Below are 27,716 nucleotides of genomic sequence, written 5' to 3'. Positions count from 1 at the left end.
CACCTCCATACTGATTACTGCTCGCTACTCATCCACGATTGGAATAAATACAAGGACCACTACTTGAAGAGGTTACTTACCTGTAACTGGAGGTTCATCAAGATGTGTGGTCCCTATTTGTATTCCAATAACTGCTCGACAGGCATCGACCTGCACGGCCTGTTATAACCTCGGCTGGGAGCACAAGGAGACACATGACGTATGGGTCAGCGGACACTGCTACAAAAACCCTCCAGTGCATGGCCTGCACACGCATCCATGATTGGAATACAAATAGGGACCACACATCTCAAAGAACCTCCAGTTACAGGTAAATAACCTCCTCTTATTCATTAACTCATCCAGCCAGCATAAACTTGTAGCACTTACAAACCAGCCAGCAAGCCAGCTGTCCAAGTCTGTTCTGAAAGTGTGAACAAAGAAATCCTTTTAAACAAACTGCCATTGTGTACCCATGGTATTGATCAGAGAGCTCTGAGAAAGTTTGTTGTGTTTTAACGACATATCCGTAGAACCTAAAGCAGCAGTTTATTTGAATTTTTTTAAGATGCACTAAGATCCTTCTCCCAGCTTTCAAAATAGCTTTATTCTTTCTGTTTAGTCATCCTCTTGCAAGCTTGAAACTGACATTTTCCCTTATTGTTCTCAGTGATTTATTCTGACGTATGCATTCTAGTTGTAGTAGAACACTTGGGCTTGCTGGGGCTGTATGATTTTTTTTTGCTTAGTTTTCCCGTATGGCCTTTACCCCTTCCATCTGATGCTGTAATCTCCTCAGATGTAAACCACAATGGTCGTACCTGATCAGAACTTGCATTAAAAACTTCCAAAGAGGAGATCCAACAACTCATTTCTGGGAGACTGTGTGGTCGAGTGGATAAAACACTAAACTGGGACTTGTGTTCCATTTCCGGTTCTGCCACTGGCTTGCTGGGTAGACCTGATACCTCCTTTTGTAAATTGCTTTGAGATCTACAGATGAAAAGCATTTATATAAGAGCAAAATTCAGTTATTAATTTTTATTAAAGAATACCCAGGCTTCTGTGTTTTTTAAAAAAAAAAAAAAAAATTCATGATATTCTTCCCACTGAGCTGTTACTGTACCAGTAGCACAGTACCCTGTTGTGAGGTGCTGGATTTCTGTAGAAGTGTCATCTTTTGAATGGGATGTAAAATAGAATGCTTGACCACTCATCACCGTTAAAAATTCCATGCTACTTTTTGAAGAATAGGGACAATAGCTCTGGTTATTTGGCCAAATTCCAATTAGGGTAATTACGTTCTGCCTGCCTAAACCAAAAATTAGTCCTACAGTTACACCTAGAAAGATTCTTTACTTTCTGTTAAACAGTTGCGGCATTTTACAACATATGACTTGTTGTGGGGATGGGTATATATGCTATCTGTCATAGGCAGCGATACGCTTTTTAAAACATGCTGTTTATTGCACAACAAATCAAGAGAACCATATACAACATTATATAACTCCAACTAATGAAAGCATGTATTATGTATGTGTACAGATATACACAAAGTATTAAAGGCTTCAGTTCTGCGACACATGCACTTTTGTTAAAGTACAATGCATGTAAAAATACACATAATCTACTGAAATGCTCATAAAGCAGACAGGAGCTTGATTATTAAGGTTTTCTCTACAGATCAACAGAAAGTAAACTGCCTGACGCTTAATTTATCTGTCTCAGAAGGATAAGGGGCTGGTTGAGTTGACTGTAAGAATATGAACCTGTGGTTTCTGGAAGAATAGGTATTTCATACTTGATGCTTTCTCCATTAAACTATTACCTGCTGAAGGCTGGAAGTTTTATTCCTATGGAATGTCTTTTCCAATTAATGAACATACAGCCATATTGCGTAACTACATTGGCTTGATTTTTTTCCCAAAATGTGAAATAGTGAATGATGACCATTTGAATGTCCGCATAGTTACTGTAACCTTCTCTCCAGCTTGTTAGATTCTGATATCTTCCTTCTCCAGTTAATCTAAAATGCAGTTTCCTTTTCTTAACCATGTCTCTTGCTTCTTGAATTTCTGCATTACTTCCTGCTATTTTCCTGTATGAAGTTCAAGCTTCTCTTCACCTTAATGGTTCTCAGTAATTTTACCCTCGTCTTTTTTGTCTTCATCTCCTTCCACTACCTTCTTTGCTGCTTTCTGCACCACCTCATAGGTCTGAAATACCCTTCCCATTAATAAACAATAATCTCCCCTCAACTTCTATATCAAGAAAGTACTACAGCCAAAATATATTCTGTGAAACATTTGAGCTTCGTGGCCAAACCCTAACTGTGTCTCCTCCCCTCTCTTGTTTTCACTTGTGCCTTTAGTTGATGAGCCCTTTGGGTAGAGGTGTGTTATGTTTGGCAGTGATGCATTTACAGCAATATTTAAAGGATGAATACAACTAGGTTTCAGAATAATAAGGGGATCACATTTTGCAGTGGTGGTGGTTGTCTATCTGTAGATTCAGGACAGAATTGCAGTTCACATTGGGAAGGTTTTCTCTACAATGAGGGAAGCTAGTAACTTGTTTTAAATGAAAGTTTTTATTTTATTATAACCCTCCTCCTGCCCTTAAAACAGCCAACCAGCCATGAGTGATACCAGAAAGTTGACAGTAGTTCATACACCTTCATGCCTTATGGGTGCGATCATTCTGATTATTTTAGCTTCTCCAGATTAAGTATGGAAGCTTTGTCTCCTTTGTCCACCGAGCTCTTGTTGAGAAAATCAAAGTTTTCTTGTATGACCAATCTGAGATCAGGTGGGGAAAAAAGCAATGTAACTGTCTTGAACTCTGTCCTTAGTGGTCCAAGTGACGTACACAATCCTGTATTGATCCATCAGATCAGACAGGGTGCTTGATTGACAAAGGTAGTTGAAGTAACTTAAACTTCTAAATGGTATTTGACTTGATATCACTTGACATTCTGATTAAAAAATGTTGCACTATACAAAATCAATCCTGTACATATTTAATGGATTAAAAACATGTTAACTGATAGCTCTCAAAGGAATTGAAAATGGGGAATCTGAGACCAAGGGCAGTAATTCTAGTGGAGTCCCATAGGAATCTGTTTTTGGTCCAGTACTATGCACAAGAACATCAGAATGACCATACTGGGTCAGACCAGTGGTACATATAGCACAGTATTCTGTCTTCCGACAGTGGCCAGTGCCAGGAGCTTCAGAGGGAGTGAACAAGACAGGGCAATTTGAGTGATCCATCCCATTGTCTAGTCCTAGCTTCTAGCAGCCAGAGGTTTAGGGACACCCAGAGAGTAGGGTTGCGTCCCTGAGCATCTTGGCTAGAAGCCATTGATAGCCCTATCCTCCATAAACTTACATAATTGTTTTTTAACCCAGTTTTACTTTTGGCTTTCACAACATCCCCTGTCAGTGAGTTCCACAGGTTGACTGTGTGTTGTGTGAAAAAGTACTTCGTTAAGTTTGTTTTAAATCTGCTGTTTATTAATTTCGTTGGGTGACTTAAGGGGTAAATAACACTTTGTCCACACCATTCATGATTTTATAGACCTCTGTCATATCCCCCTTCAGTCATCTCTTTTCCAAAGTGACCAGTCCCAGTCTTTTTAATCTCTCCTTATGTGGAAGCTTATATGGAAGCTACTCCTAATAATTTTTGTTGCCCTTTTCAGTATTTTTTCCAATTCTAATGTATCTTTTTTAGGATGGGACAACCAGAACTGCTCACAGTATTCAAGGAGTGTGCATACCAAGGATTTATATAATTGCATTGATATTTTCTGTCTTATCTATGCCTTTCCTAGTGGTTCCTAACATTCTGTTAATTTTTTTGACTGCCGCTGTACATTCAGCAGATGTTTTCAAAGAACTAGCCACAATGACTCCAAGATCTTTGAGTGTTGACAGCTAATTTAGATCCCATCGTTTTGTATGTTGGAATTTTTTTTCCAGTGTGCATTATTTTGCATTTATCATCTGCCATGTTGTTGCCCAGTCATCCAGTTTTGTGAGATTCCTTTGTAACTCTGCAGTCTGCTTTGGATTTAACTATCTTGAGTAAGTATTCAATATCTTTATCAATGATCTGGAGGGAAACTTGATTGTGGGTAAAGTTTGTAAATGACACTAAAATCAGTGGAGCAGTAAATAATGGGGACAGGTTAGTTCTTTAGAGCAATGTGGATTGTATAGTAAGCTGGGCTTACTCAAACATGTGTGCAGCTAAATCCATGCAGGACCAAAGAATATAAGTCACTTATAGGATGGGAAAATGTATTTTGGGCAACTGTGACTTGAAGAAAAGGACTTCAGGGTCATGGTGGATAACCAACTGTTTTTTCCCTTAATAGTATCCATTGGGCTGCTGTAGCACCCTCTGGAGCCACACACTTATGCGCTCACAATGCAGTGCAGCTACTTAAAAGCAAAGGCAATGTACGCAGGGGAATATTGGGTAGAGTAGGAAGGGATGTATGGCATTAGTGAGACCATTACTGGACTACTGTGTTCAGTTCCATGTCCATGCTTCAAAAAAGGCAAATTGGAAATGATTCAGAAAAGAGCTACAAGAACAATTCAAGGTCTGGAAAATCAGTTTTATGGTGGAACATTAATGATCAATCCATTTAGGTTATCCAAGAGATGGTTGGATCCAGATAACTTGATCGCTATCTAGCTATCTTCATGGGAAGAAGATTTCAGAGAGTCGAGGGTTTTTTAATCTAGCATACAAGGCATTAAAAGATCAAATGGCTGGAAGTTGAAACTCGACAAATTCAGATTTGAAGTGAGGCACAAAATTTTAAGTTAGAATAATTAGCCATTGGTGGATTCTCTGTTGCTTGAAGTAACTAAATCAAGACAGAATATCCTTCTAAAAGGAGGATGGGCTGTGTTGTGCAGGACGTCACCACAGATGATCAAATATGGTCTTCCTGGCCATAAAATCTATGGCAATGGTGGTGTTGGCACCTAGCAGCCATGTTTGAAAAGTACTTTTTCTTCTTTGAGTGATTGCTCATGTCCCTTCCATCTTAGGGGTGTGTGCACCATTGCTGGAGATTTTTCCCTTAATAGTATCCATTGGGCTGCTGTAGCACCCTCTGGAGCCACACACTTATGCGCTGGTATAAGGAGTGCTGCTGGCCCCGCACCCTCGGAGTTTCTTCTTACCACCCATGGTAGTTGTTGGAACAATCCTCCTTACTTCAGAAAGGCTTCTTGCTAGTGATTTTCAGACTTTCTACATTTGTGGTTGTCATAGTGTAGTGTATATAGTTTCAAGTAGTTTTAGTATATATATTTAGTGTGAATAATTAGTTCCCATTGTAGAGGGTCATCTTCGCCCCAGTGAATCGGCATGCCCCAATCCCTGGGCTGCAAGCCTATGCCCGTGAGTGAACCGCACTCCAACTGCTTAAGGCGGCTAGGCAACGCTCGTGTGAAGGACAAGTACCTGATCTGTTGGGACTTCAGATCCTGCATCAAGAAAGACGGGGACATCAGACTGAAGGCTCTCCTCGTGGAAGCCGCGCTCAGACCTGTCTCAGAGCCAAGCCACTCCAATTTGGAGCAGAGTACTTTGGCATCGGTGTGAAGTGCTCCCCTGACACTGAGCTCTTCCTGTTGCCATTCTCCATGTCCAGTGCTAAGGAAGAAGCATAAGAAGCAGTGCACTAAGAGAGGGTACTTGCTGGTGCAGAAGAGTGGCAAGTGGAGAGAACAGAGTTTAGTGAGACCCAGGCTGGGCCACTCTTCTACCCCCGGACCAACGCTGAGGGCGTTGAGCCTGGTGCGGGACCCTCCATCAACACAAGGAAGCCACCATGGTGCTAATGGACTGATGGTGCCATTGACCCCACAGGCTTTTCAGGTGACTAGGGACCTTCCCTCTCTTCTGGTTCTGCCAACCCCAGTGGGGGACCTACCAGCTCCAGTGTCCAGAAGCAGGAGGGAACAGGGTGCATCAGGAACCTTCCTGGCACTGGGGCCCCCAGCACCATCTAGGAGCAAGCCATACCTGATACCAGCATCCCTATCTCTGGCATGCCACTGGTCCCCAGACTCCCAGCACCATATGGAGGCAGAAGTGGGTACCGCTCCACCATTGTTGCCGAGAGAAGAATCCTCTTCGGAGTCCAAAGAGAACCTTATGTACCACCAAAAGCCCACCACCTTATGTACCGCCAAAAGCCTACTCTCCACCGCGCTTCAGTGTTGGCACTTCAAAGCTGAAGCTAGTCCAAAATAATGGCAGTCTGATTATTAAGTGTAGCTTCATGTTGATAGCTCGTGCTACTACTGCTACTTCATGAGCTGCTGTTGGTTTTGACCTTTTAAAGCTGTAAATGGCTTGGGTCTGAGTTACCAGAGTTCACCTCTTTCATTGTACCTTGCAGCTGTAGGTGAGATCAGAGGCACTTGAGCTGGAACTCTCTCTGTATATGTCTTCAGTCCCAGAGTGTTCTTCCCTGCCCTTTGCTCTGCCAGAGCCTGGATTTGTTTACTTTTGAATGTGCTAGAAAGCTCAGCTCTGTTTCTCAGACATTTCACAAGAGAACAGTTGGAAGAGATTAGAGTCATAAAGTTTAAGGTCAGAAGGGATCACCAGATCATCTAGCCTGATCTCCTATATATCACAGGCCACCAACACTCACACACTAAAGCCAACAACCAAAATTAGACCATGTGCCACAGGCAGAGAATAGGAGGGACCGAGGTGCACCAATGCCTAAGGCCTGTGCAATGGCAGGGAATTATCATATGACTTCTGTGTCTTTGGAGAACTGGTGATTATAATTATATAGGCAGTAAACAGTTGACTTAAGTGATTTTGCACATGATATATGGGTTATTTTTAAAGACTCCTGTCATAAAGGGAAGGGTAACCACCTTTCTGTATACAGTGCTATAAAATCCCTCCTGGCCAGAGGGAAAACCCTTTCACCTGTAAAGGGTTAAGAAGCTAGGTAACCTCGCTGGCACCTGACCCAAAATGACCAATGAGGGGACAAGATACTCTCAAATCTGGAGGGGAGGGGGGAACAAAGGGTTCTGGCTGGCTGTGTGATGCTTTTGCTGGAAACAGATCAGGAATGCAAGCCTTACAACTCCTGTAAAGTTAGTAAGTAATCTAGCTAGAAAATGCGTTAGATTTTCTTCTGTTTAATGGCTTGTAAAATAAGCTGTGCTGGAGGGAATGTGTGTTCCTGTTTTTGTGTCTTTTTATAACTTAAGGTCTTGCCTAGAGGGATTCTCTATGTTTTGAATCTGATTACCCTGTAAGGTATTTACCATCCTGATTTTACAGGTGATTCTTTTATCTTTTCTTTAATTAAAATTCTTCTTTTAAGAACCTGATTGATTTTTTTCATTGTTCTTAAGATCCAAGAGTTTGGGTCTGTGTTCACCTGTACCAATTGGTGAGGATTATTATCAAGCCTTCCCCAGGAAAGGGGGTGTAGGGCTTGGGGGGGATATTTTGGGGGAAGACGTCTCCAAGTGGTCTCTTTCCCTGTTTTTTGTTTAAAACACTTGGTGGTGGCAACATACTGTTCAAAGACAAGGCAAAGTTTGTACCTTGGAGAAGTTTTTAACCTAAGCTGGTATAATAAGCTTAGGGGGGTCTTTCATGCAGGTCCCCACATCTGTACGCTAGAGGTCAGAGTGGGGAAAGAACCTTGACAACTCCAGAGCAGGAATTGTACTTTCTTTTATGAAAAGCAATTGTTATCCCTGTTTGTTGTTTCTTGTGGGATGCAGTAGGCCTCCATCTAGTTAGGATCTTTCACTGTTAAGGCTAGTCCAAATGAATTAGTAGAAATAAGCTTTCCATAAACAATCAGGCTTATTTCTTTGTCCTTCTGGGACACCAGGTATGCTAGCATTCCACTTGCTTGCTTTGTATTTTCTTTAACCACCTTCATCTTAGTTTTGTTGTTGATGTAGTTAGCAGAAGCTTTCACCATTCTGTCAAGAACTGTCCTCACTTGGTTTCTCCTACCAGAGTCTCTACTAAAATTCAAGGAGATTTCCCCCACATCTTGGTGATCTCAGTTCACCTTTTAAAACTATTATGTATTTAATCCAAGTTTACTATTCGAAAACACCCTATTTCCTCGTACTATATTCAGTACATGTCTGTGACTCAGATGCCTGTTACATATCCATGTTGGTTTCCATTCAGACAGGCTCTCCTGTTTTTTTTTTTTGTTTTTCCTTTTTACCTTGATTCTTGAATGAACAAGAATTATTTGGTGAAGGAGGAAGATTGGTGAATGAGCTGGACAGTTGCTGGTATTTAGATGGCAGGCTAATTAATGCATTTTGGAATATTCTGAATATTCCTGGCTCTTCTTGCATCCATCCTGGAGATGAAATTAACACAAATGTAATTTGGATATCAGATGGTATGCAGAGATTATATTTTCTCTGAGCAAGATTTTTTTTTTCTGCCTTCCCTCTGAAATTCTCATTAGTGTGATTATGGCCACTTATTTGCAGTGCCATGTATCTCTTGAAATGGAGCCATTTTTAAATATAGTTGTGGTTTTCAGGACTCCTTATTGTAAACATCTTGTTATGAAATAAAAAATCTACTAGTGTACTCAGTGTTTTTAAAGTATATATTTTGAAGGGGAAGAGGTTCCACATCTCCAAAAAATTCAGAGCTACTCTTACTAGATTAAAAATAACAATGCAAAACATTAATGGGAAATTTCCTCTTTAGAGCTCTGATTACCCTCCTTCTCATGTACAACCAGCAAAGAAATGGTGTTATGCCTAGACTGAAGGCAATCACAAGAGATGAACAAGAATGTCATTATGCCTGAATCTTATAAAATTGAAAATTGTGCTTATATAACAAGCCAAGAATGTGAGGAAAAACTCAAACATTGATAGCAGATACTTTTAAGGAATTAAGCTTGGTATTTTAAGGAACACCAGATATAACACAAACATTTCAATTCTTTAAATTTTTTTAACTTTCTGTTCTTGGTTTTGTCTCAGTACGGCTTTGATTGTAAACTCCTTGGATCAGGAACTGATTTTTTTTTTTCTGTGTCTGTACAGCACCTAGCACAGTGGGTCCTGGTCCATGACTAGGGCTCCTAGGTGCTACAGTAATACTTTCAAAAAATTGCTTATTGTTATTTGTAACCCCTGTCTCTGTACAGTCAACAGCAGGAGCATCATTACTGGCAAATGCCTCACCTCTGACGCTTATGACATCACCCCTGTCTGTAACCAATCAGAATGTGACATCTGCACCATTGACTCCTTTTGGGATGCTGGGTGGCCTTGTTCCTGTGACTGTACCCTTCCAATTTCCCTTGGAGCTGCTTGGCTTTGGGACGGACACAGCTGGAGTAACAACCACCTCGGGATCTACCTCAGCGGCTTTCCACCACAGCCTAGCTCAGAGTAAGTGAAGCTAGTTATTCACACTGCAATGTAATTCAGCGTCCTTACTTCACCACTTGCGAACTCAAATTGGGAAGGAAGTGATGGAAACACCATTGCTTGAGTTACTTTAAAGTTGGACTGGGCAAAGTACAGTGTTATAATGTGTTATATAATTCTGTAATTGTGTATGATTCTAAAAATTAGTCACAATTTTCTTCAAGATGATGACCAGCACTAACATGTTCATAGTATACAATGGGATTTGAACTTACTTTTTGTATTAGTTTGTCCCACCTTTTTAGAAGAGAGAACACAGTTTTATTAGAGTAGTTTCTGTGCTATAAGTTTTACAAAGCAATTAATCAAAAGACTGGTAATGCAGAGACACTTGGTCTAGGTCAGAGCCATGTTCCCCTCGGTAGCAGCTCACACAGAGCCTCTGATACTAGAACCATTTTTAACTGCAAGGGAGAATATTGACCAAGACAGGATTTATTATCTCCTAGTGTAGAAAAAGCCTTTAGATTTTCCACTTGGATTATTATTGGAGGCAATAGGGCCTTTCTGTTTACTGAAACAGTCCGAAGGATTGCATCTCTAACATGCCCTGTGCACAGGTACTGAATAAACCCATGGCTGAATGGACCAGCTTTTGGTGATGTTAACCCATTGGCCCTTTATCCCACATGTGACAGTGCTATCATGTAATTCTTGATATCTCATTTAAGGTTTGGAGTATGGCTTAAAACAAGTAATGGGAATGTGCTGATGTGCATCTAGTTATTTATGTAGCGCCTATCAACATAGCTCTGAAAATAAGAGGCTGCTGTTTTTAAACATGACAGCCTTCTTGTATACATTGGATTTGAATTCCTGCTTTTTTCCCCAATCTTTTCATTTCATTCAGATTTACTGAAGGGTTTGCAGCCAGGTGCCCAGCATGCAGCAACACTGTCTCATTCACCTCTGCCTGCTCATTTGCAGCAAGCTTACACAGGTAAGGAAATCCTTTTCCCCTCCTCCCTTTCACAGAAGTTAAAAACCTAAAGGCCAAATTTATATTTTTGGCCTGAGAATTTGTCTGGGCTTCAGCTTCCTTACTGGGGACCAGATTGATGATGATCTGAAGATAACGAAGAGAACAAAGGAAGTGGCTGGAATATTCTCAGGCTGCAGTAATGGCAAATGGTGCTCATGCTATTGCAGTTTTATGTGTGGAAATGGAATGGTGGGTCTTTCATTCATAAATTGTCACTACTATTGACTCAAAAGGTCAAAAATCTTGGAGGTAGTGAACTTTCTTGCACTGGAAGCTAGAGACCAAAGATTGCAATGAAACAGAATTATTAGTACCCATTAAATAATTTTATTGGTTACAAGATGAATGAGGGACTTATTTGTGAAGCCATTCTTCCCCTTTGGAGGTGACACTGAACTTCCATTTACCAGCTTGATTTTTCTGTAATTCCTTTGTATACGTACAACACCTCATACTTCCAATAGGAGCAGGAGGTTGAAAACTCCTGACAGATTAGCTCAGACAAATATTTTCCCTTCCCTGAGAGGATTAGTTTGATTTTTTTTTTTTTTTTTTTTTTTTGGCAGTATGGTCTAGAGCAGAGGTTCTCAAACTGTGGGTCGCAACCGCGTTTTAATGGGATCGCCTGGGCTGATGTTAGACTTTCTGGGGCTCAGGGTCAACCCTAGGTGGTAGGGCTCAAGTTACTGACCCCCCGACCCAGGGCTGAAGCCCTTCAGCTTTGGAACCCCCGCCTGGGGCAGTGGGGCTTGGGTTTTGGCCCCTCTGCCCATGACAGTGGGGCTTGAGTGGGCTCAGGCTTCAGTCCCTTCTCCTGGGGTCATGTAGTAATTTTTTGATCAGAAGGGGGTCACGGTGCAATGAAGTCTGAGCACCCCTGGTCTAGAGCTGTAGCTCACGAAAGCTTATGCTCAAATAAATTTGGTAGTCTCTAAGGTGCCACAAGTAATCCTTCTCTTTTTAAGGATACAGACTAACACGGCTGCTACTCTGAAAACTGGTCTAGAGCAGTGGCCCTCTGTCATGCCAGCTCCAATTAAGGGAGGTAAATTGGAGCTGGTTAGAGAAACCTGCACCTAATTGGGAAAGGGGAAACAGCTGCCAGACTATTAGCCTGTGGCTATATACAGGCCCAGAGGAAGGAAGGGGGGAAGCCAGAGAGGGAAGCCACTAGCTCTTCCCTTCCGGGTGCTGAGGCTAAGGAATCCTCAAGGCTGAAAACCCCAAGCTGTGTAGAGTGAGAAGGTGGTGGGATTGCACCCAGTAAATAAACTGCACCGGTGATTGCTGAACCTGAGGGTCTCTGAGTGGTTTTCGGAGCAGAGCACAGGCAGGACCAAGGGGGACCCTGCTACACCCTGTTACAGTCCACAAGCTCAGCATGGCTGAAAAATCATTCCACAGTTGTAAAGGATCGTGCAATTTAGGACATGGAATTTTCTTGGCTACTTCATGAGTTGTGGCTCAAACAGGGAATGGGGGTCTGAAGTGGGCAGAGTGGAGCTGGGTGTGTTCTTTATTCCACCCACACAATGCTCAGCTCCACAGGTTTTAGGAAAAAAGAAAAGGAGTACTTGTGGCACCTTAGAGACTAACAAATTTATTTGAGCTCCACAGGTTTTAGGCTGTTTCAAGAGCCTGTGAAAGCAGTTAAACCTTTCTTACTCATCTGTTTGCTTCAATAAGTCCTTGTGGCAATAAGTACCATAGGTTGATTTTTATATGCTTTATTGCAAAGAGTGCTAGAGACACCTGAGGATTAGACTTAGCACTCTCCCAAATGACAATTTAGCTGTTATTTCAAGAAAGAATAGTGTATTGTCCTGAGTGTTAAGCATCAACAATTCTAATGCAAATTAAATAAGCTGGTGAGAAGATAATGAGGGACTCCACTCCGTGAAGACAGCACATTATAGCAGTGTTTGAGCTGGGCATCCCCAATTTAAATTTTAGTTTTAAAAAATAACCAGAAGCCGCCCACATCCTGTAGACAACTTATCAGTCAGTCACAGCCTTTGGTGCAAACAAGTACATTCATTTACTGCAAGTCACAGTTGTGCACTCTCACTAGCTGCTGGAATTCACATATTTGGGGCAACCAACAGGAACACAGTTCAGTATTCTGCAGTGCGGGTTGCTTTATTTGTAGTGTAACTCACATAATCACAAGAGAACTTTATACCTGTGTTTCTTTGTTCCTCTTCTTTCCCCCTTCTACCCCCACCCCCAAATTCCAGATGGAGGCCAAAGTAAAGGGGACACTAAGTTACAGCGGAAAACCCAGTGACTTCTGGATGAGCAAGGGAGCATGAAGCGGTTCTGATTGGCTGATGGAATCTGCCCAGTTGGGAAAGTGCTTACATGGTCACAGGGCTGCTGTTTCTGTCAATGTTTACATACTCTCATCCCAAGCACTGTGGTGGGAGGAAAGAAGAAAAAGAAAATACTCGATCAAATAGAGGAGGAAAAGGAGGAAAGGCTTTCATGCAGATTGATCATAGTTTGAGCTTACTAAAGAAACTCAGCCTTTTAAAATCTATTCTGACTGGCAAGTTTCAGTTGTCAAACCCACAGTGGCACAATGTTTACTTTCTGGGTAATGCCTAATGATAAGGAGGAAGCATGAAGAGCGATGGAGTAAATTTCTCCATCTATCCTGGGAGGTAGGAAGCCACCCACTTTAACAATTTGAAAGAATATAAGTGGGCCCTGCAAAAGAATGCAAAAGAATATAAATGGGCCCTGAGTGTATCATATGGTTGTGGACCTTACGTAGTACAGACCAGAGACGGTCTGCTGCTTGGGCAGTCTGACGTAAATAAGAATAAACTTTCCACAGATAGTTTCTGATACAGACATTTGTCCAACATTACCTCTTTGGAAAAGCCTAATGAATACAGGCCTTGTTTGGTTTTGTGGGTACTGTGGCTAAAGCAGTCTCATTACTCCCCAGGCAGAGCTCCCTTTCAAAGAGAGAATCCTGTTGGAGAGGCAGGAGAAGAGTAAAGAGCGGTTTACATTAGTCTCTACTCCCAAGTTAATTTTGGCACAGAATGTTTGGTATTTAAAGAAAAAATTCTGTCTTTTTTACATAAAATGGAATCTAAATTTTGTTTCAGATCAGACAGCATTCTTATCTCCCCACACCTAATTTTTTTGGAAGATGGACACTATGGTTTTCCACCCTTAAACTTGTTTCATTTCTTCAATTGGTTCTCCTTGTGTATCTCTGCTATTACCGTATAGAATCTACATCCTTCATAAAACACAAGGGCACTTGCTCATCCCTGCTGGATCCGTTCCCTCTTCCATCCAACTACTTTCAAAAGCTAGACATGGTAGTGAACCCTTCAGCTCAGGAGAGCTGGATGTGGTTTACTTCAGAGCCAAGTTATACTGCTTCAAGCATTAGCCAAAGAGGAATCGTTCAAAAGCAATCTGGGGTGCCTTTTCTCCTCCTGGGGCTGAATGTGTTGTCTCTTTAGCATTCCTGGCCCCTGCTGGCCTGGGGTACTCATGACCTGAACTCTGCCCTGCATGGTATTTACAAGACAGCAAGGCTGGCTTTCATTTTTGGATAGCAATATATTGGGTAGTCCGTTTGTATGTTTAGGAAACGTTTAGCACGCATTGCACTTTTGATAATAGGATAGAAGAGGTTCTTAGATTAAAACTTTATTGTTGAGTCCCATCTTTCTATAAGCGGAAAGAAAAGCATGGCAGAAATTGCAAGGTAAAAGTAAGAAAGTATGGGATCTTCTGATCTGGAATATCACAGTTTCTGATTTGAGGTCCTTTCTCTTGCAAATCCAGTATATCCCTGTGATCAAAGATGCTGGAATTCTAGTCTGTCTTGAACTTTCCAGTAGTTCTGATCTGAGATTGTACTTGTGACTGACTGTCACCTCACCCCTTCCAAGTACAAACTTTGACCTCTGGCTATTAAATCTCTAGTGTTTTTGCTAGACCAACTTTTAGCTTTCCATTTTCTTTGACATGTGAACTATTTTTCTTAAGACCAGACAACAATTCTTTTTTCTATTTAGATCTCTTTAATTTTATATATATAAATTATATATAAACATGAATTTAAAATAATATATATTGTATATATCATATAAAAATAAATGAATGTTGGGTTGAGCCCAGCAATAAAGGATTTTGCACAAGGAATTTCTGTAAAGGACAGATTGAACCAAAATAAGATCCATTAGGTTTTGAATTTCACCCCTGTGGCACTAGGCAAATTGTGTTTTTCTGCTAATGTAAGTGTTCCGTAGGTGGCATGTTGGTTAGACAAAATTACAACTCTTAGCATCAAGGTTAATTTCAAAAAGGGTGTATATATTCATACAGACCCTGGCATTCCTACTCAGATGAAAATTCTCCAAGGCATAAGACTCCATTAACTATTCAGAGGGTAGCATCCAAGTTTTGCTTTTGTGTGATCTTTTACCCCAGGAAGGGAGGAAGGAAGAGATTCTGTGAGGCCAGAATTCTTTGACCTATGCCAAACATACCACACTTCTAATAATGCATGTAGCTGAGGGGCTGAAGTGGAGAGCCACCCAGCAGCAATATGTGGAAAAGACCCCCCGCTCCAAGAGAACTCTGCCCTCTTCTATACTTCCTCCCTCAAAGTGTCTCGCTCATATTGCCATTCTTTACTTCCATACTACTTTTTTTTTAAGTGAAATTCTAGATCTAGTGACAGGTACACAATTGACAGTCCTGGAGATTGGAGCCCTTTATCCGTACAGCACAGACAATGACAGCACAAGTTTCCTTTCTTCCGCAAGTGTGCCTCATTTGCAGAGCATCATCTCTAGGATTGAGAGGGGAATTCAGTCTCCACAGCCCATTCAATCGTTGGCCTGTTTGTTGAGAATGGTAACAAGAAAGCATATTAGTACTAGTTTTGGAAATAGTTGTATGATGTGAAACTGAACTGAGGTCACAAACTCACTTCATATAGGCCACTGAAACAGTAACTATTTTTAGTCACTACCAGTCTGATGGGCCACTTCGGAATCAAGTGACCCAAAGGAGAAAGATTCTGTATTTCAACGCCTTCTCTATGCTCCACTTGTTCAACCCAGAAAGACCAGGTCAAAAGATAACTACAGAGTAATTCCCGGGATCTTTGCAGAATGGGGGAGCATGAGCAGATGTGCAGTGAAGGATATCTGCAACATCCCAGTGCAAAATTAGACTAATACACTTTACTACTCCTTGCACAGCAACTTGTTGTTTAAGCTGTTTTTCAAGAGTTACTATTTTTAAGGGCCTTTGGTAATATATATAAGCTGTTGTACATACTAAACCCTCAGTATTCACAAGCAATAAGAGCCAGTTGAGCTGTCTTTCTGGGCAGCTGACCTTAATTTGGGGATTGTTCATGAGCTGGATTATCAAGCTCACTCTGAGCCTCAAATAATGCAAGCAATAATTTCAAACACAGGTTTTAGATGCTAAAAACCCTTTGGGTAATGCCTTCTGCTACATGTTCCAAAGCTCCAAAAGGCATAGGTAGCAATTTTAAATCCTCTGGGAACTTTGCAAATAGAGAAAGGAGCTAGGCTAGGTGAACCACAACCTGCAAAATTTCTAATAATTTGGATCATTATTGCTGTGTTCTCCACCTCCCCAAGATAGATGTTGATGACCTAAATCGTTATTTTTTGCCCATCATTCTCTATTATTTTGCTGTTAAAATGAATTACTAATATTGAGTCACCAAGTCATGAGTGGATGCTGTGGGTTTAACATCTGTTTTCAGCTAATCAGAAGTGACTTTTAATAACCTGGGTTCTGCTTTTTGTTTGAATCCTGTCAAGGCTGTTTGGTGCATAGATTTTGGGTGAAACAGGCACACAGGGTCTTGTTCCTTTCCCCCACTCCAACTGCCTGACACTTCCTCCACGCTCCTCCTCCACTTGGTCCAGGACACGAAAGCAGAGAAATCCTGCAACTCTCCCAAGCTGCCATCAGTTGTGCAAACCATAACCTTCTGGGGGTTGTCTCTTAAGACTCCAACTAACTTTATCACTTTTGCTGCTACATTTGTAAAATGAACTTTTGGCTGTATTTATTAGCAAATTTTAATCTAGTTTACAGTTCGTTTTTGGAGTAGTTTTTGCCCACAGATGGATTAGGAGTGATGGGGTGTTTGATTTTTTTTTTGAGTGCATTGTTAAAGGCACAGTGATCCCTCTTCTATTTTAGTTTTGGACTTTCTTTGAAGATGGAATTGCAGGAAAAAGCAAAACCTGCTGTCAAGCAAAGCTCTGGAAGGTTTACACCCCGGACTCCAGCTCCCCATTTTTTGCTAAGATGGGGATCACAATAGGGACACTTGCTGTTTTGTTTTCTTAAAATGAACCAGAAGGTAAATGTGGTAGGTAAATGACTGGTTAATTAACACTTTATGCAATTTTAATTTTATAGAAGTTTAAAAATAAAAGTTGGTAGATTCTGATTGGTCCTAGCTCTGGTGAAATGGCTGTTACCCCTCCATGACTTACTTGATTCAGGCCTTTGTCCTTTGTTTAAGTGCCTTTTCTTTATTTTATTTTCCCCTCTCCCTTCCTTTAAACTGTTCTCAGAGATCCTAAAGTGCTGGGAGGCATTTGGGAGAAAAATTTTAAACTTGCCAAGATGACTTTATGCTGTTATACTATTTTCCCTTTTGTAAAAAGTGTGTGTGTGTGTGTGTAATAAGTTATAGCTGCTGTACCATGGCATTCATTCTGTATGCTCTCTCACACACAAAGCAGTATTCCTAAGAATCCTGTTTTCCTTCTGAAAGGTGGACATTTGGGCACAGATGACAGTATAGTAAGGTGGGGGGAGTGAGAGAGAGAGGAGTTTAGTAGGAAAGGAATTTGATGTATTTCCCTTTGGAGGTCTATGTTTGAATCTTGTTTAGGTCGCAGATGAAATTAGTTTGGTAGTCTCAATCTGTCTACCTCTAAGTATTAGACTGTCTCTCATAACCACTCCTAGAGTTTGGAACAATTCCCCACAACTGATGGCCCTTTTAGTAGAGGAGACAGCTAAAATACTAGGTTGCAACAAGTCTGAACTGAGATGTATTACAGGGAAGCTTGCATGGTGCTATCCACATCTGCCTGACATTAGTCATGCCATCAGTTTCTAGCTTAAATTAGTACTTAAATTCACCAAAGTTGTGCCACTTTCTCGCATGCAATAGATGAATGGAGTGGGCTTCCTTATGTTGTTCTCAGCAAATTAGTCTCAGTAAAATTTAAAACCTTGTTATAATCCACAAACTGCTTAAATCACACACCAGAAAAAGTGCATTTTTCCAGCTCTTAGCAAAGATTGGAGTAAGGTGTCATGTTGAGAGACTTCATTATTTGTAGAAGATCTACTGATTAGCAATATAAAGAATTACAATACATCTTAACTACAGTGATCAAACTAAATGAACATAGATTTTCTTTGTTTATTAAATTTTGCTTGTTATATAACAAGCAATCTGCTAATAGGTGTCAAGTGATTTAATGCAAATTAGCAAGGTTTTACTATATGCTGAAAATAATTGAACAGATGTCTAGCTTGCATTTCTATAAAAATGTTCAGAGAAATCAGTGTTGACTAGTCAAAAGCAAAATTAGATGTTGACTAATGCTGAATGTTGCTCCACCTACGATAACAAACGTAAGTAGGCTATGGTGGTTCTGTGCGGTATTTCTACTAGGTAGTGTGACAGGGTTGGTCTGGATGCAATGTGGAGGAGGAAAGAGTGGGCTTTCCCCTTCCAGAAACCAGATCAAGGTTTGAGAACTTCCCTCCCTAATTAGGAGCAGAGTTAATCTAGGGAGCAAGGTGGGCTGTCAAGTATCAGGGTTTGGTTTTGTGAGAGAAAATAGGGTATGGACGTAATTTTAGTTTTTAACTTACCCAAAAGCTTTTTTTAATATGTTGAAAATCATGAATCTATCTATCTAATCTGTGATCCTGCCAGCACAAAGCAGCCCCAAAGCTGGCTTACCCACCTTTCCTGAGACCCAGCAATTCCTGGCTGTTAACATAGCCCCTTGGGGCTATGGGTAGGTGAAGTAACTTAAAGAATCTATGAATCTGCTCCAAGGGACCAGCGTGGCATGCAGCTGTCCCAGGACTGGGGGGAACACAAAGGTGCCCTCCAGCCATGTGTGCACCCCCTACCTGAGTTGTGCTGTACTCTCCTTAGCTGAGGCAAAGGATGTCTGTCTACATTTTTAGTATCCAACGTGATAACTGTAACTCTATAGAGCAACTCTTAGAATGAAGAAAATCTTTTTGCTACTTATTCCATCTTTCTGGAAATGAACTGCAACTTCTCCTTTTCTCTCACCACCCCCTTCTGGCTGTAAAGCAGGAAGCTGCTAATAATTTTTTAATACTAATGAAAGTGTCCAGTACAAGTGGGATACACTACCTTTGGTTAACTTTGACAGTGTTCTTGACTGCCCAACAACAAAAGAAAGGATGTGAGGGGGAAGATCTGTTGTCCAACCAAAACAAGTTGGGAGATACTACCAAGTTTAAGATAAACCAAATAACTAATGATACCCAGAGCTTATTTGGAACTGATTAGTTTCCACCTATGGGGGGAAAAAATTGTTTTGTGTTCTCAGCTTTTTCCAGATAAGGCCTTAGTTTGATTAGTAGTCATGAATATCAACTATGCAGATAAGTATTCTTTACATATTCCAGTGTTATGTACACTCCTCACCCTGCCCCCATTAACAAATGTTAAACTTCTACCCAAAGAAACAGGACATAGTTTTTGAATGTCTGTACTACAAAAAAGTATTTTTTTCTAACAGGGAAAATGAACTTTGTATTCAAAAAAAAAAAAAAGAAAGAAAAAAAACCCATTTTCTTGTGCAAACTCTAGTATCAGAAGTGTAATGAAATGGCTTTTGAAGGGAGACTAAAATCTCCAGTTGGTGATAAGTTTGATTCTGAGAGCTTTTTAGATAGTTGCACAATATTCAGCTCTGCAGAACTGGACCAAGAAGCCACAGCAATCTGATGTATAGGTTACACTTTTGGGTGGTGAGGGATTGATTTCCTGTACCCTTCCTACCACCGAAATATAGGATTTAGTAAATGCAATGTTTAGTGAACTGACTGCTTTTAATTAAGGGAAGATTTTAGCTAGTCAGTGGCTGGATCTCTTATAAATGGAGCCTCTTCTAAATAGAGGCTGAATTGGGATCCCCCACTGCCTTCTTTTTCACTGCTCAGTGTTGCACTTGTTACAGCGGAACAATCCAGCTCAGAGGCAAGAGCTGTAATGAATCTGTTTTAAAGTCAGTATTTCTATCTTGCTGTAGCAATTTGTGCAATTTTCTTGCATACATTCTCACGGTTTAGACTGGGATTTGTTTCTCTCCAGAATATTTATTTAGGACTGTTGATTTAAAGAAGTAAAATACGTTACACTGTTAATTAATTATTCCTCTCTACTTCCCCCCAAAAAGTCTCTGCTGAGCATTGTTATATTTTAGCAGTTAAATTAGTCCCCTTTCTATGTGATTTGTCTCCCTCGTCCAGCCTCCTTCCCCTGAGGGTTGGGGATCAAATGCATTTTGTGGTTAAGTAATCCTTAGAATGCTGGTAATTTCTAGGCTACCAGTCAAAGATGCGTACTACAGTAGGAGGGTATCTGTTGCTCTAATTTAGAGAGAGAGAGAGAGAGAGACAGAGAGAGAGAGAGAAAGCACTGTACTAGAACTCTTCCTTGTGAGCAGACATGGGCGAGTCCTTTTACCTCTGCCTAGTGAAGGCATTTGCTCAACAGCAGAGCTTCCAAGCTTAAAACTTGCTTATTCTAATTGCAGCAAGAGTCCTCTCAGTGAAAGGGTTTAGGCTGCAGTATCCGGTTTACTGTTTCATTCAAAAATATATGAAAGAGTTAACCAGCTTAATTCTACTTGGCTGGCTGGTGCTCTTGAGAATGTAGATTATGTATAGTGAGGGGCTGAAGGCCCTTTACATGGGTACTTTCCTGACTGTCATTGCCAAGTTTAGAACAATAAAATAGCAAGCAAGTGCTTATTGTGCCTCAACTAAATTAAAAAGAAACTGTCAGTATACAGACTTTTGTGATCCTCCTTAATACCAAGAAAGGGAATGTACAATTCCTGTGCAATGGCAGACATATTTGAAGTGGGGATTCTGTGATTTTTTTTTTCTTTTTTATTCCACACGAATTCACGTCTACTTGCTCCTTAATACCTGCTTACTTCAGAACATGGGGAAAAGCCCTTGGCTTGGTGAAAGAGCAGGCCCATGTGCTTATCTGATGAACTCCCCTGTAAAATGCTTCCCCCATGTGACAAGAAGCATGTATAACAGCCCTTGAGGAGAGGGGCCTGAATAACCAAATCCAGCTACTTATTGGTGATGGGTGCCAATTACTTTGGTTTTGTTTTTTTACAAAGATGCGTTCCACTAACTTAAAGGGATACTGTATTTTTAAACAAGTGATTTTTTATTTCTCTCTCCTTATAAAACTGGACCTGAACACAAGTTTTGAGTTGATTTTTTTTTTGTAATAATCTCAGGACCTGAAAGATTGTAGCATTTAGTGTGTCTTAAAAATTATGTACTGTACCAGCCATGGATTTTGTAAATACACGTGTCTCCCTTTTTTTCTATTATTTTAGGGTTTTTTTTAAAGAAAGTGTGTAAGGCTCTTTGCCAGAGGAACTGGTGCCTGCTTAATTTCCATCCTGAACTGAAGCAGGAAAATGGGGGAGCTGCTGCCACAAAAGCCTGCACCAGTTCCAAATGTGTATGCTTGCTGATCAGTTTAATACATGCTAGCCATTTAACTGGGAAGCTAGAGTTTCCTGTGTGCATTCCCAAGTGTGGTTGGCAGTGCTTTGTCCACCTGGGAGGTTCCTGATAAAACTCTTCACCTTGATACTGTGATGTTTTCCCTTTCCTCCCAAATATTCAGGTTTATTGTCCTACCTTTTGCAGGACAGTTCAGTTTTTTTTTTTTTTTTTGACAGGTCACATATCTGACATTCTGCAAGAATAGCTGGTGGAACATAATTCCTTTTATCATACTTTGGTCCTGCAGGATAAAATTGCAGAGAAGGCAGTGCTATCCCATAACCACATATGTGCACTCACTCTTGCAGATCTTAGTGGGGTAACTGAATCTACTGAACCTGCCTCACAGGTCCCAAACATGTTCTGACCCTTCCTACTTTCACTGTCCTAAACAGGGTGCTGAGATTTTTTGGCAATAGGCTTGCTCTGAGATTCCAAGTGTAGCTAGCAGACCTGTGTTCTAAAGTAAGAGCCTTATTTAATTGAGTGTAGATGTTTCCTGTCCTTAACTGGGACAGGGTTCTTTTTCATGAGTGTATTTTTCTTTTGTATGTGTCACGTGTCTGTGCTGTATTAAATAAAGAGGAATGTACATATTAGCAGTGTGTGTGGTTGTGAGATAGATAACTTCTCAGTATCATAAAGACTGGACTATTTACATCTATCTAAGCTTTCCGCTGTAGCTGCCTTCATTCCACGTGTTGGTTCAAATAAGTTACAGTTTCATCAGCGACCCACTGCCAGGTAACATGATCAATCCCCCACTGTTGGGGGAAGAACGCCTCAGCTTCAGCCTGCAAGCAGCAATAATGGGACAGAGCGGGAGGAAGATTCACAACTCCACCGGGCGGGGGGGGAGGACTGGTAGCTATGATTAAATAAACGTGTACAGGCAGGGGTGTTAAACTACATCTTTTCTTCCCCCTCCCCCCCGCCCCCCAGGGCTGGCTCTGCACACGGTGGCGGTGCTGGGCCGCTAGGTCTTGTTCTCAGCTTTGCTCTAGCGCCCCCCCGGCTGTAGCTAATCTGCTCGTTTCTGACACTGAAGAAGAGCCCTGCGCTGAACTTCGATTGGCCCATCAGTGTTCGCCCAGCCCGCCTGCGGCTGCAGAGGGGCGAGCCTTAAATTAGCCCGGGGAAATGTCGGCCCGGGTTTGGTTGATCAATTAACCCCGACCCCGCGCGTCAGAAGCTGCTGACCGTGCCCCAGAAAACTCAGTCCGCCCGGGGCTGGTAGCGGGCTGGGTTGGGGGCGAGCTGAGCAGTGGTGCCGCTTGCTCCCCTTACGGGCCACCCAGCATGCGGCAGCCGGGGGCGGCGCCGGGCGGGGCACGACCTCCCGGCCGCGGCGGCGGGCGCCCGGTGGTGGTCCTGGCACGCAGCGGGGCCGCCCGCTTTGCTCCGTGGCCTCCCCAGTTCAACGCCGGGGCCAGGTTCCAAGGCCACGCACCGCCCCCAGCGCCATCATCGCCGCACGGCCTTCGGGTAAAACTACACTTCCCGGCGCTCCGTGCAAGGAGAGCGGCCATTCCCATGACGTAGTGCGCCTCGTTGGTGTGCAGACACGATACGTCCCAGAAGGCTGTGCGCACAGCTTCCTGTCTACAGCTCACAGGAGAGTGCTACTAGATTGGCCAATCGGCGTGCATTAAAAGGAGGAGGGGTCGGATGAAGGGAGAAATGAAGGAAGGAAGAATTGCGCTTCGTGGGAGCCCCAGTGGCCTAATGGATAAGGCATTGGCCTCCTAAGCCAGGGATTGTGGGTTCGAGTCCCATCTGGGGTGAAAAGCATTTTTTTCCCCTTCCCCAAATTGTTTAGCCGTTTGCTCGGGACAAGTCTTTGCACAAGTGTGCTTTCAACGCGGGGAGTGGACTGAAGTCACTAAAAGAGACTTGTGCCCAATAGAGCCTTATGCATAACGCTGAACACTTGAAGTGTAACAGCTCGCCCTCCCAGCGGAGAGTGTCTTTGACTGACTGCCCCACAGTGGGGGGAGGAACCACACTCCATCTTACTGAACCTGAGCAACATACAGTTGTGTCAACGCCAAGCATTTAAATATCATTGGTTTGGTTTCAAACTTATGAGACTTTATTAAACGTGGTTTTTTTTATTTACCCACATCCCAAAAAGCAAATGAAAATAACCCAAAATGTCTAATTTTAAAGTTTTTTTAGCGCTTGAGGTTGATAATATTATATGGTGATCAGGTTCAATAAGATAGACCCCTCTGGTTGCCCACCCCCTCCCCCACTCTGGGAACATAGCTTTGGGCAGATTCAGCAAAACAAGTTGATTGGTTCATTAACAAGTGGAAGACAAAATATATGGCTATCAATGTCCCAAAAGCAACCATTAGACTGGATGAAGAACCACTAGAAAACAGGTGGGCAAACTTCTTGGCCGGAGGGCCGCATCTGCGAATAGAAATTGTGTGGCGGGCCATGAATGCTCAGAAAATGGGGGTTGGAGTGAGGGAAGGGGTGAGGGCTCTGGGATGGGGCCACAAATGAGGAGTTCAGGGTTTGTGAGGGGGCTCGGGGCTGGTGAGGGCTCTGGCTGGGGGTATGGGCTCTGTGGTGGGACTGGGGATGAGGAGTTTGGGGAGTAGGAGAGTGCTCCAGGCTGGGACTGATGGGTTTGGAGGGCAGGAGGGGAATCAGGGCTGGGGCAGGGGGTTAGGGGAGCAGGAGAGGCTCAGGGGTGCAGGCTCCACGCAGCGCTTACCTCAGGCAGCTCCTGGAAGCAGCAGCATGTCCCTTCTCTGACTCCTATGTGGCGGTGCAGCAAGACAGCTCTGCACGCTGCCCCATCCACAGGCACTGCTTTGTGGTTCCTAGCCAATGGGAGCTGTGGGGGCAGTGTTTGGGGCGGGGGCAGCATGTAGAGAGGAGCACCCTGGCTGCCCCTACGCGTAGGAGCTGAAGAGGGGTCATGCCGCTACTTCCAGGAGCCCTGTGGAATGGCCCCCGACCCTGCTCCCTGGAGCGCCGGAGCAGGGCAAGCCCGACCCCACTCCCCAGCAGGAGCTTGAGGGCCTGATTAAAACGGCTGGTGGGCCAGATCCAGCCTGCGGGCCGTAGTTTGCCAACTCCTGCACTAGAAGAAGTAAGTTATTTTATCTAGCTAAGGAGTGAGATGTGTAATGATGATGACACCATGCTATTTGTCACACAACAAATATAAAAAAACACCAAAAATGTTCACAAACTTGAAAAGATTTGAAAAAGTAACATGGATTGGCCCTCATACAAAAATATGTTGCTGTTTTTTTTAATGCTAGCATCTTGCCTTCCCTCCTTTATGACATCATGGAAATCTATAAAAGACGTTGATATGAAAATCAACTCATAGTAAATGTCTATGGAAGATCTTCCAAGTCCATTGGAAAGAGTTTCTTGCAACATCAGAAACTCTGAAGTAGAGCAATCAAACTGTGACATGAAGATAATTGACATATTTAGGACACACATTAAGAATGACAATAACATGACTTCTATGGCAAGTGATCATATGAACAGGCCACTTAAGACAAACATTCTACAGACCAATTGAAAAAGAAACCAAGTCCATCAACATGACACTCAGAAGCCTGAACAGACCAGCACAAGAATGAAATAAACAGCAGAAAATAATGAAGGTCCTGTCCTCCAGAGGATGAAGGGGAGAGGTGTGTATTTTTGTTTGTGTTTTTTTTTTTTTTGCGGCGGGGGGGGTGGGGGGTGGGCGAGGGTTGATATTGTTGTTTGGGGGAGAGTTGGTGGTGGGTTTTCTTTTTTAGCTTTTAGGATTCATGTTTTTGAGGTTTTTTGCTACGTAAGAAATAGAAACTTTTAAATTAAAGCTGAGAGGCTCATGGACTCATTTGACTCCAGTGGTTGGGCTCATACAAAAACAGATAGCAAAATTCAAAATAAAATAAAAGTTAGTAACACTAGCTTGTGGCACTGAGCTGTGCACACCAGTTTGTTGCTGTAGATCTGCTCACTAGACACTAGACTGCAAACATTCATTTGTAATTAAAGTGCTACTCATCAGTCCTAAGACTCCAGGCACTCAAAATACAGCAAAGGAGGCTTAAAAATAGCTCAGATGCCTAAAGCTCATGTAAAACACAGAAGGAAAAGTGCAAGTCACTTGTTTAGCCTGGATTATTTAATTCCTGGTCTCCTGCCCCGCATGAGTAGCCCGACTCAGTGTCCCTGGCTGAGCTCGTCCCTCGCCAGCCTGCTGGAGCCACTTCGCTCTGTACGGGCAGGGTCACGTGGCAGGGTGGGCTTGTGTGTCCACACCCCGTTTGAGTCACAACGTGTTACGGGCTAATTTCCCTCCGGCGCAGCGGCTGAGGCCTGCGAGCTTGGCAAGCCAGACAAACTAAGCCGAGCTGCGCCTGCCCCGCGGTGGGGCGGTAAATGCGCCAGGCCCCTGCAGGGAAGACAGGGAAGTGGGGCGGTGCCTGGGACTCAGCGACTGACACAGGGGGCCGGGGCCCCGCCCGGCGGGATCTCTGGGCGTGGGGCACCCCGGCGCGGGGCGCTGCTGAATGACACCGCGCCGCAGCCCCCCGCCCGCAAGGCCCGGGTGCGCGGCGGCCCCGGGGACGGGACGGGCGCATTGGCGGCGCAGGGACCCGACAGCGCTGTGGGACAGCGGCCCCCTGCCCCCCCCCTTCCGAACTCGGGCAATAAACGGGACGCGGGGGAGGGGGGGGGGCACTAAATCCGCGGGGAACGAGAGTCGTTGGGGCTGGAAGCAAAGACCGCGCCAGAACCGCCGCCCCGCAACGCAGCTAGCGCGACTCCCCGAAGCTCCCTCCCTCAATTGCAAATCCGCCTCGGGGCTCGATAGTCCGCCCTGCCAGCGCTTTTGGTGGCCGCCATCATGCAACTCGGCCCTCTATAGCGCAGCCTGGCGGTGTCTCTCCTGAGGGCGATTTGCTGGCTCGTGCGGCGCCTGCTCTCTCCAGCCGCCCTCCCTGAGCGCGATGGGTAATTCAGCGCCCGATTGCGCCGCCTCCCCGGTTTTGTTTGAGTTTTTTAGCGCTCTATTGCTCTCCCCTAATTGGGGAGGAGTCGGCGCCAGATGGCTGCTTCCCATTGGCTGATTGGTGAGGCGGCTGCACCCCATTGGCTGAGGGCACAGAGAGACGGGCGCGGAGGGGGAAGATCAAGAAGATGGCGGGTCTGGGCTCGCCGGTCCGTACCCTGCGGAGCCTCGTTCGGGAGCTGCGCTACGTGAGCGCCCAGGCGGGCCGCCCCTACCGGGACACGGCGGCCTATCGGTACCTCAGGGAGGCCTTCCGCGCCCACCGGGTACGGGGCGGGACGCCGCGGGCCGAGCCGAGCCTCCCCCCCTCTCCCCGCTGTAGGAAGCTGCCGGCAACACCCCCGTGGCTCCGACCCTCCCACGTGGCCTGGGGAGCTTCGCGAAACTCCAGGCAGGGCTCCGAGGCCGTCCCCCGCCCGCACACACCACGAGCCAGGGCGGGGCGCTGCTCTCTGCTGCCCCCTGCAGCTGGAACCTGGCCGGGGCTCCGCTGCCACGTTCTTCGCCTCGCGCGGGGGCGGGGGGGGGCCGCGCCCCGAACCGCCTAGTGAGGCCGCGCTCTTCGCCCGGGGGCCTCAGCCCGGGCCCTGGTTTGCCGGTTACTCGAGCCGGCTACTCGGGCGGGGCAGAACTTGGCCTCCGGAGTGGAGCTGAGTGGACACAACGGTCCCGCCGCTGCAGGAGCCGGACGCTGGCTGCGCAGCGCTCACCGGAGCGAGCACGTGGCGCTCAGCCAGCCCCCGGGTGCCGTGTTTATACACGCCCTCCCCTTGGTGGGGGACGCTGGCGGCAGAAAGGCCACTGCGGGTCTTGAACAGCAGGGGCCCTTTAGCTTGTCTGCCGGTCGGGCATGTGCTAAGCCTGTTGTCTGGCTTCCTCCTGCCTGCAGGTCACCAGTGAGAAGCTCTGCAGGGCCCAGCATGAGCTGCATTTCCAGGCTGCTACTTATCTCTGTCTTCTGCGCAGTGTCCGTCAACACCTAGCGCTTCACCAAGAGTACCACGCCAAAGGAGAGCGCTCCACTGAGGAAGCTGCTGGCCTGGTGGGCCTTAAACTGCCTCAGCAGCCAGGCGGGAAAGGATGGGATTCATAGGAAGGGAAGAGTTCACTAGAATGTTTGCCTCTCACAAGGACTTAAAAATGACATTTGCTTGTTACAATTCCTATTTATAGTTAAATAAAACGGTTTATTGAAACTTCATTTAGGTTTCCTTGCTTAGGTTTTCTGTTATTCTTAGGCTTAGATTCTCACCTGAAGGAGACACAATCTGCTTATCAGATGCTAGTTTCTGATATGACAGACAACATCCAGGGAAACAGGGCAAAACTCTCCCCTGATATGAGTGCTGATTTG

The 27,716-nt window shown here is 44.0% G+C and overlaps 2 protein-coding genes and 1 non-coding gene across 4 annotated transcripts in view; all 3 read left to right on the top strand.

Moving 5' to 3' along the window:
- The window catches only part of UBN2 (ubinuclein 2), a 106,484-nt gene extending 84,570 nt beyond the window's left edge, over nucleotides 1–21,914 (top strand). For both annotated transcript variants that reach the window (XM_075124243.1, XM_048835317.2), the window contains exons 15-17: nucleotides 9,188–9,434; nucleotides 10,324–10,413; nucleotides 12,693–21,914. In XM_075124243.1, the coding sequence (XP_074980344.1) occupies nucleotides 9,188–9,434; nucleotides 10,324–10,413; nucleotides 12,693–12,742 (387 nt within the window). In that variant the 3' untranslated portion in view covers nucleotides 12,743–21,914. The remainder of the gene's footprint in view (nucleotides 1–9,187; nucleotides 9,435–10,323; nucleotides 10,414–12,692) is intronic.
- A 1,112-nt stretch (nucleotides 21,915–23,026) lies between these two features.
- On the top strand, nucleotides 23,027–23,099 carry TRNAR-CCU (transfer RNA arginine (anticodon CCU)). Its single transcript has one exon. It is a non-coding gene; the product is annotated as a tRNA-Arg (tRNA).
- A 2,945-nt stretch (nucleotides 23,100–26,044) lies between these two features.
- On the top strand, nucleotides 26,045–27,563 carry FMC1 (formation of mitochondrial complex V assembly factor 1). Its single transcript, XM_048835324.2, has 2 exons — nucleotides 26,045–26,628; nucleotides 27,252–27,563. Exons 1-2 carry the CDS (start codon nucleotides 26,491–26,493, stop codon nucleotides 27,453–27,455), a joined length of 342 nt encoding a protein of 113 aa, XP_048691281.1. The 5' UTR covers nucleotides 26,045–26,490; the 3' UTR covers nucleotides 27,456–27,563.
- The last annotated feature ends 153 nt before the right edge of the window (nucleotides 27,564–27,716 follow it).

Source organism: Caretta caretta, chromosome 1 (assembly GCF_965140235.1).
Source record: "Caretta caretta isolate rCarCar2 chromosome 1, rCarCar1.hap1, whole genome shotgun sequence".
Classification (NCBI taxonomy): domain Eukaryota; kingdom Metazoa; phylum Chordata; order Testudines; family Cheloniidae; genus Caretta; species Caretta caretta.
The sequence above is the reverse complement of the archived record's forward strand: the minus strand, read 5'-3'. Positions and strand labels throughout refer to the sequence as shown.

Excerpts from the sequence above, each read along its gene's own strand:
- FMC1 (XM_048835324.2), top strand. The coding sequence starts at position 26,491 with ATGGCGGGTCTGGGCTCGCCGGTCCGTACCCTGCGGAGCCTCGTTCGG. Across the intron at positions 26,629-27,251 it reads AGGCCTTCCGCGCCCACCGG|GTCACCAGTGAGAAGCTCTG; the intron begins GTACGGGGCGGG and ends TCCTGCCTGCAG.